The 16544-nt window shown below is 36.3% G+C and overlaps 3 protein-coding genes across 3 annotated transcripts in view; 2 read left to right on the top strand and 1 right to left on the bottom strand.

Annotated features, from left to right (window-relative positions):
* LOC109538926 overlaps nucleotides 1-1195 on the top strand; it is a gene marked incomplete at its 5' end in the record, with an annotated part of 2720 nt that extends 1525 nt beyond the window's left edge. Inside the window, 1 exon segment of the mRNA XM_048669802.1 lies at nucleotides 32-1195. Within this exon segment, the coding sequence (XP_048525759.1) occupies nucleotides 32-1110 (1079 nt within the window). The 3' untranslated portion in view covers nucleotides 1111-1195.
* A 379-nt stretch (nucleotides 1196-1574) lies between these two features.
* On the bottom strand, nucleotides 1575-3783 carry LOC109538927 (pupal cuticle protein 20). Its single transcript, XM_019906369.2, has 4 exons — nucleotides 3621-3783; nucleotides 3054-3205; nucleotides 1892-2131; nucleotides 1575-1835 (listed from the first exon to the last, which is right to left on the bottom strand). The coding sequence occupies exons 1-4, from the start codon at nucleotides 3627-3629 to the stop codon at nucleotides 1742-1744; spliced, it is 495 nt and encodes a 164-aa protein (XP_019761928.1). The 5' UTR covers nucleotides 3630-3783; the 3' UTR covers nucleotides 1575-1741.
* Nucleotides 3784-12637: 8854 nt separating this feature from the next.
* Nucleotides 12638-13994, top strand: LOC109538870 (cuticle protein 3). The gene is made up of 3 exons (XM_019906293.2): nucleotides 12638-12730; nucleotides 13381-13576; nucleotides 13654-13994. Exons 1-3 carry the CDS (start codon nucleotides 12716-12718, stop codon nucleotides 13914-13916), a joined length of 474 nt encoding a protein of 157 aa, XP_019761852.2. The 5' UTR covers nucleotides 12638-12715; the 3' UTR covers nucleotides 13917-13994.
* The last annotated feature ends 2550 nt before the right edge of the window (nucleotides 13995-16544 follow it).

The raw sequence follows: 16544 nt of genomic DNA on the forward strand, positions 1-16544 counted from the left end.
GTCTTTTACTGATTCTCGATATAATTTGCAGGTACAACTGATGGTGATCCGTTTTTGAGTGCGGACACCCTGGTTTTGCCTAAACCGGACATTCGGCAAATGTTTCCGGTGCATCCTGCCGATTGCGATTGCGCTCAGTGCTCTTGTCAGCCATGTGCAGACCCCAAGATGGGCGGTACAAACATAAAAGAATCTGTGAAGAATATGGATAACTTGGCGCTGGTGAAGAGCATTCAAGCGGCCAACAAGGAAAATTGCGAATGCAAAGGGCAGATTGAAGAAATCAAGCGAACTCTTGAGAAAATCAAATGTGCCTGCAGTGAGGCCGAGTTTAGAAGTACCCAAAGCATGGGGCAAACGATGGGACTCGATATGGCAGGAGCCGGTCCGAAACCCTTTGTTAAACAAGCGTCTGTGTTCGGTCAAACAATGTCCGGACTGAAGATGGCTTTGAACAATTTGCAGCTGAAATGCAAGGCCAAGGATAGGATGATTGAAGCAATGACTTGCGAACTATCTCAAAGGGGCTCTCCTGAAGTCTTCGATAAAGTTTTGGATGATTCTGTTAAGATAGCGATGGCCTTGGACTATGACCAAGCCGAAGATGTAAAATCGCTGGACAGAGCACAGCTTGCCACCAGCATACTTTACGGGCCTATCAAAGTAAAAGATGGTTCTACTGCACCGTGTGATCTCCGATGTGTTGCTTCCAAAGGAGTGGAAGTGAGGACACATAAACACAAAAAGAAACGGGAAAAGGCAACGGAGAAAAAAGCTGATGACTGTGAATGTTCCAATCCGCAGGTCACGCAAAAAGCGGAAAAAGACTGCCAGAAACTGGATCTGTCCGGGTTCGAAGTGATAGACATCCGAAGGATCACAGACGATAGCTTGATAGTGAAGTGGAATGCGCCCAAAAACGAGCAAGTCATCGGCTACGATATCTTTGTGAACGGCTCTGTGGCAACTAAGGTGATGAGTGGCGCCAGAACGAGCGCCATGATGCATTCTCTGGACCTTTCCAAAAGCGTTCAAATTACCATTTATGCCATCACCAAGTGTGGAAGAGTAGAACCACCGGCAATTGCCATATATGAGATCAAAAGCTGAACGAATTTCAACTATAAGAACGACTGTGTAAAAAGACATTGGCATGATTGTACCTGTTGTTTTTGAAAAAAATCTTTAATGATAATTGGAGTTTGTTATTTATGGTATAGACCCGTCTCAGTAATCTACTCTACTATACAACTGTGTTTTTGACTGTGTTTTATAGCATAGCAACACGCAACAAGAAAACAACTAAAAAACCCCAAAGTTTTTACTACTCCGAGAGATTTTCCCTTAGCAAATTGAATTAAACTTTACAATACAACCGGCATAATCAAGTTGGACAACTTTTGCCCACTTCAACCGAACCTGTAACTTAGGGTTTAAAATGTAGCAAAAATTGCCGTTTGCACCAAAACCATCCTGCAGAGCAAACACGCTTAAGATACACCGAGCATGTTCTGTGCTGCTCGCAGCGAGTTGTTTGGGTTCACTCTTAATATAAGGAAGTCAAACACTGTTTGTTTATCTCATAATAACTGTTATTACGAAGGGTGATGGGTATTTGTTACCGTGCGCTTACAAATTGCAATAAATAAAATAAACTATTTAAAAATAACAGCAATTAGAAACAGAAAGAATAGTATATAGGAGCGTATTTTCTTTTACTGGGCACCTTCCTGGTAGGCATCTAATAGCGATAACCACCTCCAAATCCTCCTTCGTTTGCCCCTGGGTTGTATTGCCCGTCGTCATTAGGATGGGCTCTGTTGTACTCGATCGACCTGCAACCATTCCCAGTTACTTCCCTGCTGCTCAGAAAAAGTAGCAATCTGCCTACCGTAAGATGGCCTCTGGGATTGGAGGAGGAGTGGGAATGTGACTTCCTACGGGCCTGAATCCATTCTCATCAGCAGTATATTGGAGGCTGACTCTTTGGCCATCTGGGGCTGTGTAGGAGAACTGACCTTGGGCTTTGGTGCCATCTCCTCGAGCATCTCCAGATTCATCAGCATTGATTCCGTTGCCAGTTTCGTACAGCCAGTTGTAGGTACCATCACCAGGGTTATTATTAACATACCTAAGAACAAGGTTTCAAGATTTAGTTTGGTAGTTTTCATCCATATAGAGTAGGAAGAAAAAACAAGATCTTCTGGATACCTCACTTCATTAATTAAGAAGTGATTGACGACGAACGCAGTATATATATTTTTTTGCGTGGGAGTTCAAGTAAAATGGGAGTTTTAAAAGAGTTTTGCAATTGCACCAAACCCTTCGTGATTTTCTTCCCCTTTAGCCAATTGTTGCCCACTGCTGGACATAAGCCTCTTCCAATCTCACTGATCTCTCTTCTAATCTCCTTTCTGGAATCTTTACTGGTTTTGCGTCTTTTTTCATTAATCTGTCTGTGTCGGCGCGTAATTTGCTTTTATGTTTTCGTTTTTTATTAGTGCAAAGTTTTTTGGTAACTGTTGGGATGTCGCTTTTTATTTTGTTCGATGTCTACGTCCCTTTCGGCTAGTTTTTCAGTAGGTTCTAATTTTTCTTCCATTCATGTTGGTGTTCTGTTCTCGATTTCTTCTGTACTGGGGCATTTTTCTTCCTTTCTATCTTTGTGTTAATTATATTTAATTGCTCTATAAAAGGATGGAGTTCTTCCTTTGCAACCAAAAGTGCAAATAAACATTGATCAGTGGAACTACTTGGACATTTTATCACACAAGAAAATTATTTGTCCATCAAGTGGTTAAGAATTGTTCATAAATGCTCAATTTTCAAATGCCTTCGACTAGTGCTCCCACTTTTCTGTCAATATCTTTTACAGCAGTCTCCCTTATGTAGTTTAGAGCCTGTAGGACGTTTTCCACTAGATATTTCCAGTAGTGATGTTTTATAAAATCGACTTAACTAGTGTACTTCTGTGGAAGAAGGCGCAATAAAATCGCAAAATTTGTGACAATTGTTTGATTTTTGAAAATAAATTAGATCCAGCTGTAGCTTACCTGAGAATGGGTATTGGCGCTCCTCCTGCAAAGCCACTTCCTCCGCCTATACCGCTACCTCCAGAGTAGGCTCCGCCGGAATATCCGCCTGTTCTAGGGGGAAGATAGGCGACATCTGCGAGGGCAACAGCCACAAGTGCAAGTAATATTATCTGGAAGTGATTGATTAATAAAGTTTCCGTTAGAGTCGGTTCATCCTCATTTAAAAACGTTCCTCATTCCCAGTTCTTACTTTCAGTTCTTTCTTCTGAACCTTAACGGATAGAAGAATCAGAAAGAAAGCATGACTACAATTTTCAAGTCAAGGGTTCCTTAACGGTTATTTCGAAATCAACTTATTTCAGATAAACACACGAATTACTTAGAAAATCGCATTATTGTTAAAGAATATCAAATTTCAATAAACTAACGTTTGTTCCGGAAAGTCTGGACCAGTCCAGAAAATTGCTCGGATGTAGGTATTAAAATGTATGCATAAAAAGGACTTAAATGATCTCAAAAGTAGCGCAATTTTCCAAGGAAAACAAATACAATGTTTACCAAAGCCATACTGAGGAAGGTACTTACAAATTTCATCTTTGGCTTCTTCGGCTACTCTGATTGTTGATCGGGACCGTCAATTATTTATATTGATCGGTCAATTAATACACCCTTGCACTTTTGCATCTTCTTTGCATTTCATTTTCTGCCCCTCTCTGAACGACAAAGCGGTTCATCCCAAAGAAAGAATGCGATCCTCCTATCTTAATTCTTGTGCTAAATAATTCATCTCAAATCTACCGGTGTGATTCGATATGAAAATTGATGGGCTGCGGGCGGCCGAACGCATTCTTCACATCATTTGCACATACCACATTTGATTGAGAGGAAAATTGACATTGCGAGCGACAAACGAACTGAAATTTAATAATTTAACAATCAATGGGAAGAGTACTGCTTAAATTTCAGTGGAATTGGTATAATTTTAGCGGTCCCTGGTAATGTGGCCATCTAGCTGAGGTAGCTCAAGGCTGACAGAAGATGAGTTGTGGTACCATTTCGCGATTATTGCAAATCAATGGAACTATTCGTTTTTTAATTACTTTTAATAGGTGCGTTTCTGGTGTGCGAAAATGTTACCAGCTCTACTAGAATCTCGACATTAAAAAATCTTCGCACAGCAATTTTGCACTAAATATTTCAAAATTGTCAATATTCCCTCTGGATCTTCCAAATTTTTAAAGTTTTGCCAGCTAATTGTGACTATAGGGTTAATCAAGCAAGTTAGCCCACAGTTACTTTTTCATATCACCCATTGTAATTGAAACAGTTGAGTCTGAACATATGTTGTTAAAGGTTAAAATTTGCAAATAATAATTGACTTGCAATGAAGCTAATGGTGTAGTTCCAACGGCTTAAAGATAATTATTAATTGGAAAGGTTTTGTCGGGTACTCCACTGATCTGGATCGGGGAATATCATTGATCGAGCTGAGAAATTCTTTGGAAAAACCCGCTTACCTACATAGATGTTACATAAGCACATTCCATTGCTCAATCGCGATAAGTGGATGAAAATCATCACCATTTTAACCTCGGCGAGATACTTTTTGCCATACAACCATCCCACAGATCGAGAGCATAATCATTAATATAATATTCAAGATCCCTTCTGACATTTCGAATCGTAACGTTTCAATTAGCGCAACACTTATTACAGTTTAAAGTATCATCTTGTTGTCTCGCTATATAGTTCAAGGTGCTGTCATCGCCAATTTCTGCAAAACGTCCTGCTAAATACTTTGTATATCTGAAAATTGCGTAAATTACAGTGATTGGAGATCATTTTTGCTCCGAAAAGACAATGGTGTCAGTTAATAGCAACCGGGTTAATTGGGGATAGCGGATGGCGGTCTTATTCTCCACAAGTACCAGATTATTTAAATTAAGTAGCAAAAAGCGTTAGAACGACTTGATCTACAGGGTGTCCCGTAAGCACTTGATCAAAAGGATACTGCCATATTCTTTGCATCAAAAGAAGACGATCTGACCTAACTTTTATCAACAAAAAATGTCTGGCTTCTATTGATGGTTAAAGTTCTTTAAGAAAAACATATTTTTTGAAATACCGGGAGAGTGGTTCGATGTATTTTAGTAAAACTCGCTGTGAATTTGTTCTTGTGTGAGACTCTTATTTTGATGAAACAATCGAGGTCATCCGTTTCGGACAAGTAGTGAGTTCTGCAGTGTCGTGGTACAAAAGCTACCAGAACTTTTTATTTGGTAGATGAAGCCAACTAATTTTCTTTTTGTTGATACCCTCTATCATTTATGCACAATTTTGTGCTCTTTGCAAAATCTTGGAGCACACATAGTTTTTGCGAAAAAAAATATTTCGCTTTTCTTTTATTTTTTTTGCTTAAAATATCTCCAACTGACTGATTAGAATATGTCGAACCACCTCGATTTGTCGACTTAAACAATAGGAGGATCCGAAAAATATAAACAGGAATTTTTTACGAGCTTTAAGCGCCGAAAAATGCATTTCGGAGTCATCCACCAAGTCAAGCTAAAAAAGCTGATATTGACCTCACAATTTTGATTTTTTGTATTTAAAGCAACCGGCTTAGGATCTAATGGTTCCCCTTAACAAAAAAATGTGTTTCATTTTGTCTTCATAAATGTTTTTTTTTAGCTGCAGTAGGTAATTTCAATCCTTCTATGAACAATATGTAACTTTCAAATCCCAAATGTTGCTGCTCTTTTAACTTGTTCTTCCTCAGGCCTGTTCATGTACTAAATATTTCAAAGCGTTTCGTGAATGATTGGTCCTTGCTTATAATTTGGGGTTTCCTACTATTATTGATGATGAACTGAAGAGCCTACAAGGTCGGCAAAATGATTCGAATTTCCGGAAAGTTAATTGGGATTATTAGTATGTGGATACGCTACGTATGTTGTGACTAAAGTAAACAAAATCTCATTAAAGCAAGTTTTACAAACTAGTAAACCGTAAACTTCGGGAGTCATCGATGAACACGAATTCGAAGAAACACGATTATGAAAAGATAAACAATTGCTATTTTCCTCGTAAAAACAGAAAAGGTTTCAACATATCCATTTTTTGCAATCTTAATTAATGTAACCTAATATTTTTGGGCTTTTCAGCTCTGTTTTCACTGTGTTTTAAGAAGTCGAGTAACAAAATGAATGTGAGCAATTAATACAATCAACTCATCAATTTGAAAACACACTGCGAAGTTCTTCGACACTTGCAAATATGCATGATATCCTGATGTATTTAATTACTGTAGATTACCAGTCAGTTTTTTTTAACTTCTCAACAAAATCTATCGGAAAGGCATTTTTTAATTACTTTTTCCATAGTTTTCTTTGGCCAATTAGTTGCTCTATGCACACTGTCAACTGCAGCTCTAATGACTGAAAGCAGTTTTCGAGTTTTCGTTCTTTATCCAAATCGTTAAGCTTTGGTTTGAACCATGTTTTCGTAATTGAGGGTTTTAAACGATTAGTGCCGTTAAAGCAAAAACGAAAATTTTTAAATAAAAGTAAGTAGAAAGATTAGATAGATTAGGTAGATTCAGTCCGAATCATGAGGTTTGATCTACGGACCCAACCCCAATTGTTTTATGCGTCTTAAAATTATAAATGGATATAACTAAGTTTAGTAAAAAAGTTTATGGGCCTTATGTTTCAGCAATAAATTCTTCTGTGCGAAAAGTGAATCATCAGTTCATAGTGAAAAGAATGAATTGCAGCTGAGATTGCTTAATAGCCCGGAAAATGTGACACTGTCCTCTTGTTGGCATAAGCGAATCATAATTAAGCATCACGTTTGATCTAAAAGTGAGTAAAAGGCACATGAAATGATTTATCAGCCAAAAGCATCTGATATTTCGAGCCGTTGCATAAAATAGTGTCGAAACGAGAAGATGGACTTCACGCTTTAAAATATCGTGCGAACATTTTTTTTACAGTTTGCTAAATAAGGAAGATTTCATTAGGAGCACATTTTGCGTAATCTTGATAGTGTTCCGTCAAATCGACCCACACACATTGAGATATTATTATTATTACTATTCAGAGCATTATTTATTACTTGGCTTTCTATGCTGGCCGTTCAATTCAGAGTGAATGTTCCATTTTTTTCGCTAATGAAACTATTCTTTAATCCCTTGTGTTAAAGGCGTATAGTTGAATCAGACAAATATATTTTATATATTATTTTAAAAGCGCGTCCTTATACCATTTCGATTAATTAACCAATTGAAGGGGGCCGATCTGCCACAACAATAATTGATAATTAAAATTAGATTAGCGCATCCTGCTTCGTATGAGCTCGTATTGTTAAACTCTTCGGTTGCGAAATATGCGCTTCTTCGAAGACTCTCTTCCTGGAGGCGATTTCGACACAAATATGGAATTGACTATAATGAAGCTCTACTTTGCGTTCAGATAATATTTATGTTTCATAAGCAGTTGAGATTCAATAAAAAAATTACGATTGTAGCTGTTTTGGTTCTTTTATCAAGGCTTTCTTGAGTGGTGCGATTTTTGTTATTTATACGCTTAACTGGGCTATTGTAATGTAAATTGGAAGCGGCTTAAAGGCAAGCAATTACACTTTAGAATTTCGCAACTCTGTGTAATCTTCAAGATTTTCATCTCATAATATTCGTGCCCTACATAAAGCATGAAATAGCCAAACGTGTGAGTGGGTTTATCTCGGTTATTCTTACATGCAGTAAATTGAGTAAATAAAATCTCCATGCCTCTACGTTTATATTTATCTTCTAAAGTCTGGTACATTGAGACGACAGTGATTAGTTCCACTTGATTTAAGCTTGTGGAAATGAAATTTTAGGAAAATGTCTAAATTCTTTTCAAAATGTTGACAAAACTTGAAATACTTAAAGCAACTGAAACTAACTAAAAAAATACTATAGCGTATTCTGATCTGATTATGAAGCTTATCTTTGTTGCTTTAAAAATGCAAAAAGTTCCAATTTCTTTTTGTCGTAAACTGTAATCCAATACATCAACTGACTGAAAGTCGAAAGACAATCTCACCGTTGTAAACGCACTCATTCAAACATACATGAACTAATAATTATAATCACTTTTACTATCTCTCTGACATGGCCATGAACCTCTCAAATTATTTAAAGCAGGTTAAGCTTCATTTAAAGCTTATCTGCATCGAAGATGTAGCGAGCTTATGAAGCAATAACTCCTTTTATGGCGTTTGCAGATTATTTAATAAATAACGATAAATAATATCGTTCGATACAGCAAATGGTTTGTATTGCAAAACATCGATTCAAATTAATGCTGCTGCAAACATACATACTCACTTGTGGTCAAAAAATTATATGTATGATTATTTCGGAATTTAATATCGCAGCATGGGGTAATAAAGGTCAGAAGATCTACATCATGAAGGCAATCTGGTTCTTCGACATGTTCATCTTGCACTTATTAGGCAAGTTACGCGAGTGCTTCAATTTAGAAGATTATACAATATAAGTTACAAAAATATGCTCTGGTGTATGCGTTTGAGGATTTTTTAAGTGTAGAAGAACGCAGCTTTTAAATTGTAATTTCAAATCAAATGAATTTGCTTTTTTTGCATCTTGCAAAGTAGAGTCCACATACCGATCCAAGACCTTTGTGTTTGTATATGAAAGAGCTGCAAGGTTGAGGGCCGAAAGTGAATTTGTTGATGTCCAAGCCTGCTTTTACTAATTCATTTTTTAATTAAACACTTCTTTAGACAAAACCATCTATACAAAATTCACCCAAATACTTTGTTAATTTCGCAAATTAACGATTGCTTAGTTGATAAATGCTCAGAGCGTTGAGGCCTATAAGCTCTTTGATAAGAAACACTGCCGTACTTTATATGTTATTAAGCCACTAATTTGAAAAGCCAATTTGGTCAGTTTTAACATCACATCAGTTCTGCAGGAACCTCCTCAAAGTGACCTTTTTAATTCAACGCAACATAATGTGGGACAACCGGGGCGCAACGCTATTTGTGTCGCATTTTTCCACTCAAACAATGTGCATTCATTTTTGTCGTAATTAAATACCAAATGGCGGCTTTAAATGATTTAAGGTCGGCAAAACACTTTTACTATCGCCTGTTGCTTCACTGAGAGGGAAAAAAACAGATTTTGCAGTCTCACTCGATAACGGCTGAAGAATCGCTCTCTTCGTCTGGGTCTTCAACGCAATGGCTTACGTAAATAGTGGATCAATGGGCAGCTAATTGATTTTCTTGATATGAAATCAACGCTATTTTATAAATCTTATGGCTGGAATTTGACTGAAGAAGATAAACCTGGCAATTAACATTCAACAAATGGATCTAGACTGATTAACTCATACCATTGTCGAGCATATGCAACAATAAAAATGTAATTAATTTGTAATCTGCCGATTAGTTGAGTGTAATCGGACGTCGCAGATGCATTTAACCCATAATGCTCACTAATGTGATTTTATGTAACGTAGTGGGTCAGGAAATGGCAATTTTACAGGTATTACCTAAGCAGGCTGAATGTTTTGACTCGACGCTGGCATTTAGTTCTTCAACTTTTAACCTCTCACACTAATTAAATTTACTTCTCGGGCGAAATGTCTGAAAATCATCAATAAATTCGATGTTCAGTTGGTTTCCAATAACGTTTCCAAATCTGATTTACCTAGATTACTTGATTGGATAGCAAACCTTTAGTCGATATGTTATGGAGATGGTTAATTTATGTCCTAATGATTATATGACTATTCAAAGGTAGCAAACCGTTTGAGAGCCTCCTAACAATCCTCCTGCCAAGCGAGTTTGTGGTGCTTCCAGCCAACTAATAAATGCTCTTAAAAATGTTGCAAAACTCGTGCTAAATGCTAAATTCAGCATTATAAGAGAGTAGATCAATTATAGCTGTGAAATATTTTAAGTAGATTCGCACCGATAAAAACACACACAGCAGATCATTAATTTCTTGTGCTCTACATGGTAATATTTCTTTATAGCACTGCAAAGTTAGGTAAACAGAGGTTTTCACTGCAGTCACATCTGCACACATTTACTATTAATTGAACCGGCAAATGACGTTCCTAATTTGGACACACAATTACTGAGCCCAACTAGCCAGACCAATAATTACAGATTCTTCAAAAAAAAGCAATTTCATTCGGGCCTTGCTTGCAGCAATTGGAATTACAAAATTTTTTCGAATTCTGCATTTTTTCGCAGCTAAATTGAGGACGCACACAATTCGCTTTCAAATTGATGAGTAATGCCAAATTTAATTTTCTGAAATATTCTCCTTCAAACCAATTAACCACATTAATCTATCAATCAGTTTAATGGGGACTTTTGGTGTTCATTTCATATGTGAGTAGAAAAAGTGGTATATAGTATTGGGAAATGCGATTTACTGCAGATTAATCAGTTGTTTTAGTGGGGATTTTTGAATCCTCGTAGAAAAATGCGTATTTTATTATTATCAGGGACAAAATTCCCTTCGGATGATTCACGGAATAATGCCGAGTCGCATCAGCTTTCCCTGAGTAGAGCCTCCAAGTCTCGCCCAAAAAAAATAATGCCAAATTAGGCACATTTCTGAATCTGAAATGTTCAGAAGGTTTTAAGACAAGCTATTCTACGGAATGTTGCAACTAATTATAACTGCAAAAATCATTAACTCGTTTCATTGCGGTAATTATGCATTGAAACTGTTTAGAAATAAATTCCAGACGCCTGTTACTGACACCAAAATTGTTACTAAATGGCATGTCCATGTAAGAATACAAAATTTTTAAATCTGTACAATATCCCAGAAGGATTTTTTCTGTATGAGACTATGACCTGCAGCTAGCGACCGAAAATGCCAGTAAATGCAAATAAACCCATTCCCATTGAGAAAGCAACAACAAAGATGTTATGCTCTTTTAAATTTTAACGTGCACATAAATCTGCGACAATTTGGATTTGGCAATCGAATCGATATGCGAGTACCTTGAAATCAATTTGCACGCAAAACCACCGAACCGTGCGAATAGCGAGCATCTTTAATTTTCTGTTAGCTCCACTCTAGTCAAGCGTGCAAAGTTCAGATCATGAAAAAGATATGCAATTTTCAGTGCCGCTTGAACAGTTTGCCGCTATAATAGCAACATGCAAGGATGAAACACACTTTGATGTTTTCAACTTCTTTATATAGTTTTCACACCTGAGCCTTTCAAGCATCTGGTTCAATTTGGGGCGCATATGCAAGTCCCGAAGAAGAGTTCTATTGATGGTGTACTATAATACTATTGGAAATTGATTTATTTGGAAAACTCCTGTAATTAGCTGCCACGTTAAAGGGGCAAATTGCCAAAGGGGCCATTGTTTACATTCATAACTAGAACTAGTGAAAATGTAAGCATGAAGCAAAATTTACCGTTTTTTGTTCACTTGCGAATCATAAACCAAAGTTCTTTTTCTTAGGCATTAACTCAACGTTTAGCTTTTTTAAATGCATTAAAACCAGTTATTGTCGTATTGCAAATATTTAACTGAACATGCGGCATTATTTCTGCTGGCGCCCTATCCTCCATTTTTAACCCATATCTGCTCAAAGATCGTCCTTTCGATGAATCGTTGTTCTGCTCTTGCTTGGCAGTTCGATTTCAGTTTGTTTATTGTGGAAATTTTGGCAGAAAGTGCATGTTCACTTTGCAATATTTCCAATGGCAAAATTCGCGTTCCAACTTAATGAAAGTCAACAACAACAACTAAATGAAAAACGCTCCAATCGCCGATCTTTCGCTAATGTAATTTTAAATTTTGAGCCATTTATCATTGTTTTTATACAAATAACATCTACGTTGAATTCGCAACAGTACCGACTATACTGGATAAGAAAACCCCTCTTTAGTTGGAAAATCCCAAGTAATTTTAGAAAATCATTAAAGCAATGATTTATTAACTTGGCGTTAAGAAAACTGCCCACCTCATTAAGCGTTCAGAATAAAATAGCCATGAATGTATGACTAATTGTGTAAGAACTAGACGAATATAAAGTCGATGTAGCGGTCATTAAGACTAGCAAATATAATGAAAAATATGATCTTTTGAAGACCACTGATCGTTTTGAAAATTGACCAATTTGCTACTCCCATCTTCATGATGAAAATTGCCGACCCATTTAGTATCGACCTTTGCAAAATTCTCGAGCAAAAACAATCACATTACGCGACGAAACGAAGGCACGCCAAGTGGAAATGGCATCTGATATTTTATTAAGGCACTACGCCTCCATGGATGGTACAGGATGTTGCAGCTGTAAAAAATCTACTTTTAACTACGATCTCTTCTAGAACCAAACAGGCACTTCTATCAAGTAATTTAGTTTTCGGGTGTAAATTTACGGAACTATAATGTAAAGATGCGGCGCTAAACGAATCATCTAACCAGCGAAAAGTTGGTAAAAGGCGCAATTTTTACTCACTCAGTATAAGAGGAATTCCTGACACAATAATCATTGAAATTTCGGTTTTTTTCGTTTAAATACTATTACTGCAAGACAGGGAGGGTCCAACATATAAAGGTAATATTAGGCGTTAATGTTCTAGTTTGCAATTGACTCTGATTTGATCTGGATCTCAGCTAAGATGGAATTCTATTCAGTAAGTGACATTTTTTAATATTCTATTTTAATTGCTGATATCAATATTCAACGATGCGAGCTTTGGACTTTTGGATTTGCACTTGCGACAATGAAAATGTGTTTTAAGCAACGTGTTTTTAGTACGGTTTTTTTCAACGGTACATTTGTATATGATTCTTTGCGTCATTTGTAACAAAGTTATTTATTTATTAATAGCTTTGTGATTTTTCGCGCTCAGACGCTGAGAAGGTTTTGCGTTGTTTTTCGACAACTATGACTGTTTAGCGACGTGAATTTCTCATTTAAAGAAGTTATTTTTTTCTATGTTTAAAGGTGTGGCAAATTGAAGCAATCGCTTGGTACTCAAATTCCTATTCCTCATGACGTGCAATGATTCTCAATTTTCCTAGTTTTGAAAAACAATAATTTACCAAAGAGAGATCTTGTAAAATATTTCGATCTCCAGCCCAGGTATTAAAATTTTGGTCAAGTAGGTGAACAGAAACTTAAATATTGTTGAAATTTTTAGGACAATTCTTGTAAAGACCGAAAAATTCTAAAAATTAGCCGTCAATTTTAAAAGTTAAATTTTTGTTCCGTCGCGACAGAAAAATTTGCTTGCTCTGTGTCTTTTTAAGTTATAGTGGATAAATTTGCCACCATTTTCAGCTAATGGCCATTTCTCTCTGCCTGAGTGTTGTGAGAGCTTTTCCTCAACGCCAAGAACGCGGCTTTTCCAATTCAGCCTACTACCAACCAGCTCAAGTCAGTCAAATACCCATCTTGAGCATGGATGTGAAAAATGATGGTGAAGCTTATCAGTTCGCCTTTGAAACTGGAAACAAGATTGCCCAACAGGAAGCAGGTAGTTAAGGCCCATACATGAAGAACGAGTTTCTCTTTCAATTTGAAGGTTCTGAGTATTATCCTTTATGTGATCAGGCGATGGAGTTAGAACTCAGGGGTCTTACGCGTACGTGGCTCCGGATGGTCAAAAAGTGTCCATGAGCTACGTTGCTGATGCGGAAGGATTCCGGCCTCAAGGTTCCCATATGCCGGTGGCTCCGCCCATGCCGGAAGCGATCCGGAAAGCTGTAGAGCAGAATTTGGCTGATGAAGCCAGAGGAATAGTTGATGATGGCCAGTACCATGAAAACCCAAAGACTTTACCAGCCCCCGCTTTGCCACCGAAGTACCGAGTTTAGGGCGATCTGAATTTTGCCGTATATATGTGATTTAGTTGCAAATGTTGAATAGCTAGAAAATAGACAAATTTCCATACTTTTCGACTTATTTTCGATTATAAATCTTCCTGCGTTGACTCATAAACCTCATGGTTCTTGCTGCGAGGGAAAACCATATGCTTTTATGACCGGCGTTGAAATATTTGCATAGATGCAGGAACTGCTGCTTACTCGATTAACTAGCAACGAAGTTCGTGCAATAAACATTCGAATTATTAAAAAACATCTTCATGTATAATATTAAAACTACCAGCTTGCAGTGTTAAAGCAATAAATCAGTTTTAGCTGAAATAATGGAAAATTTGTGTAAATTGTTTATAAACGCAATTAATCACTGACTTTCGAAGAATGATAGCGATCCTCGACAATGAAACGGGTTGCCATCTTAAGATAACCCTTTTAACCGTTTAATGTGCTGACCTGGTTAGATTGTGCAACTGAGCTTCAAATTCACCTTTGGAAAGCATCTATTCATTGATATATCGCTATTGAATTCTAAAACCATAAATACCGAAAATAACAGGTTTTATTAACTTCGAACCACCCACATGTTGCAATAGTATGTAGGATTACGATTTCGAGAAGCAATTATTTCAGAGACTAACAACAATGTTGGATCGTTAAACCAATGAAAAATTTTAATTGCTGGAATTTGTTTTCAAATGCACGCAGTTTAAAATAAAAATGCCCGATTTTCAAACGTTTTCCCTTCAGTTTTGAGAGAAAAAGAAAGGCATTGAAACCAATATTGACGAAAGTTCAGCCAAACTTAAGGAGAAATAAAAGAATTTTGCGTAATGCCAGAGATACATACATAAAAGCCTTGCGAAATCATAAATTGAATAGATAAAGTTTCGATTTTTTTGGCAAGAAATAATTGATATAGCGAATATTGTATTAGTTAGAAGAAAATAAGTATGTAGGATTACGATTTCGAGAAGCAATTATTTCAAAGACTAACAACAATGTTGGATCGTTAAACCAATGAAAAATTTCAATTGCTGGAATTTGTTTTCAAATGCACGCAGTTTAAAATAAAAATGCCCGATTTTCAAACGTTTTCCTTTCAGTTTTGAGAGAAAAAGAAAGGCATTGAAACCAATATTGACGAAATTTCAACCAAACTTAAGGAGAAATAAAAGAATTTTGCGTAATGCCAGAGATACATACATAAAAGCCTTGCGAAATCATAAATTGAATAGATAAGGTTTCGATTTTTTTGGCAAGAGATAACTGATATAGCGAATATTGTATTATTTAGAAGAAAATAAGTTTCAAGTTCCTTATTGAATTTATAATATTCTCGTGGTGGCTTTCCAAGTGGTTACCTCAATGCTCCTTTCAGAATAAAAATCCTCATAGTATTTGCGCAATTGAGGCTAAAAAAGAGGAGAATCAATAATTAATATTAATATAAATAAGTAGTTTAATCACTTTTTAACTGCTTTTATGCCCTATTTAGACAATGTACGCATGATATTTTGCCTTCACATACATTGTTTAAACGGTAATTGGCCTGGCATTTAGAATTGGTTGTAGTATTAAATAAAATGCTCGAAGCCACAAAATTTAACTTTTAAAGAATGGCAAGAGGCGGTTCAAGTAACAGACCAACTAGCGAGGAAATTGGTAATACCGAAGATCCAAAACAGCCAATAATAGACGTGAACAACGACAATCAACTAGCTTGTGTAGAATGTGGCGAACAAACATCAATTTTTAGACGGAAATTATTGAATCTATTAAAATATTTATGAATAATGTGTAATTTACTGTAAACATGAACTTAGTTGCAATCGCGTATAGCAGACAAAAAAGTTGTTAAGTAAAAAATGTAATTCATATGAATAGTTCGATATTGTACCCAAGAAGGCTTATAAATTATGCTCAGTTTTAGTCACGTATAAAGAAGATGGAAAGAATAATTCGGTTTTTTCAATAGGGTTTTTTTCATTGTATCAAAAATCCTATTGGTTGTGACGTCTCTGGTCATATTGTTTCAATAATTATTTTGTGGATTTAAATAACTTATAGTTTGTGTTAAACTAAAAAATGGCTTCAGAAGGATTCCTTAAAGCGTCAACAAACAATTTACCTTGAGTACATATTTTTATGGTTACCGAATTTTTAAAAAACGACGAACGCTTTAATTCAGCCGAATTTAATGGTCAATCAAATCAATCAAAGCAGCAGCGTAAATAAAAATCCGTAAATTTATTATTAGTTACTCTCTCCTTAATATACTAATCTGTCTGTATTGGTTTAAATTAGGTAAATAATATATGGAATTTCACTTATTCACCGTAACCTAACTTATACACATGGCTGCTTTAAAAGTAAAATGAGCTCTTAAATTTGTATTTTGGGCATCACGATAACAATATGAAACGCGAGGGTTCTTTGTGCACTATTCAAGGTAGAATTTGCCCAGAACACAAAGTACGATCGAAGGAATATTCTGTCTGCCTCATCATTAGCTTTTTATTCGTACTTTCATTAAAATGATCCTCGCAACAAAAAAACATTGATCTTGATTTAGGAACATCACGTCTAGCCGCTTTGAACCATAAAACTTTACGTACATAATCA

Source organism: Dendroctonus ponderosae, unplaced genomic scaffold, assembly GCF_020466585.1.
Source record: "Dendroctonus ponderosae isolate FM_Combo_2020 unplaced genomic scaffold, Dpon_F_20191213v2 Dpon_F_20191213_9, whole genome shotgun sequence".
NCBI lineage: Eukaryota > Metazoa > Arthropoda > Insecta > Coleoptera > Curculionidae > Dendroctonus > Dendroctonus ponderosae.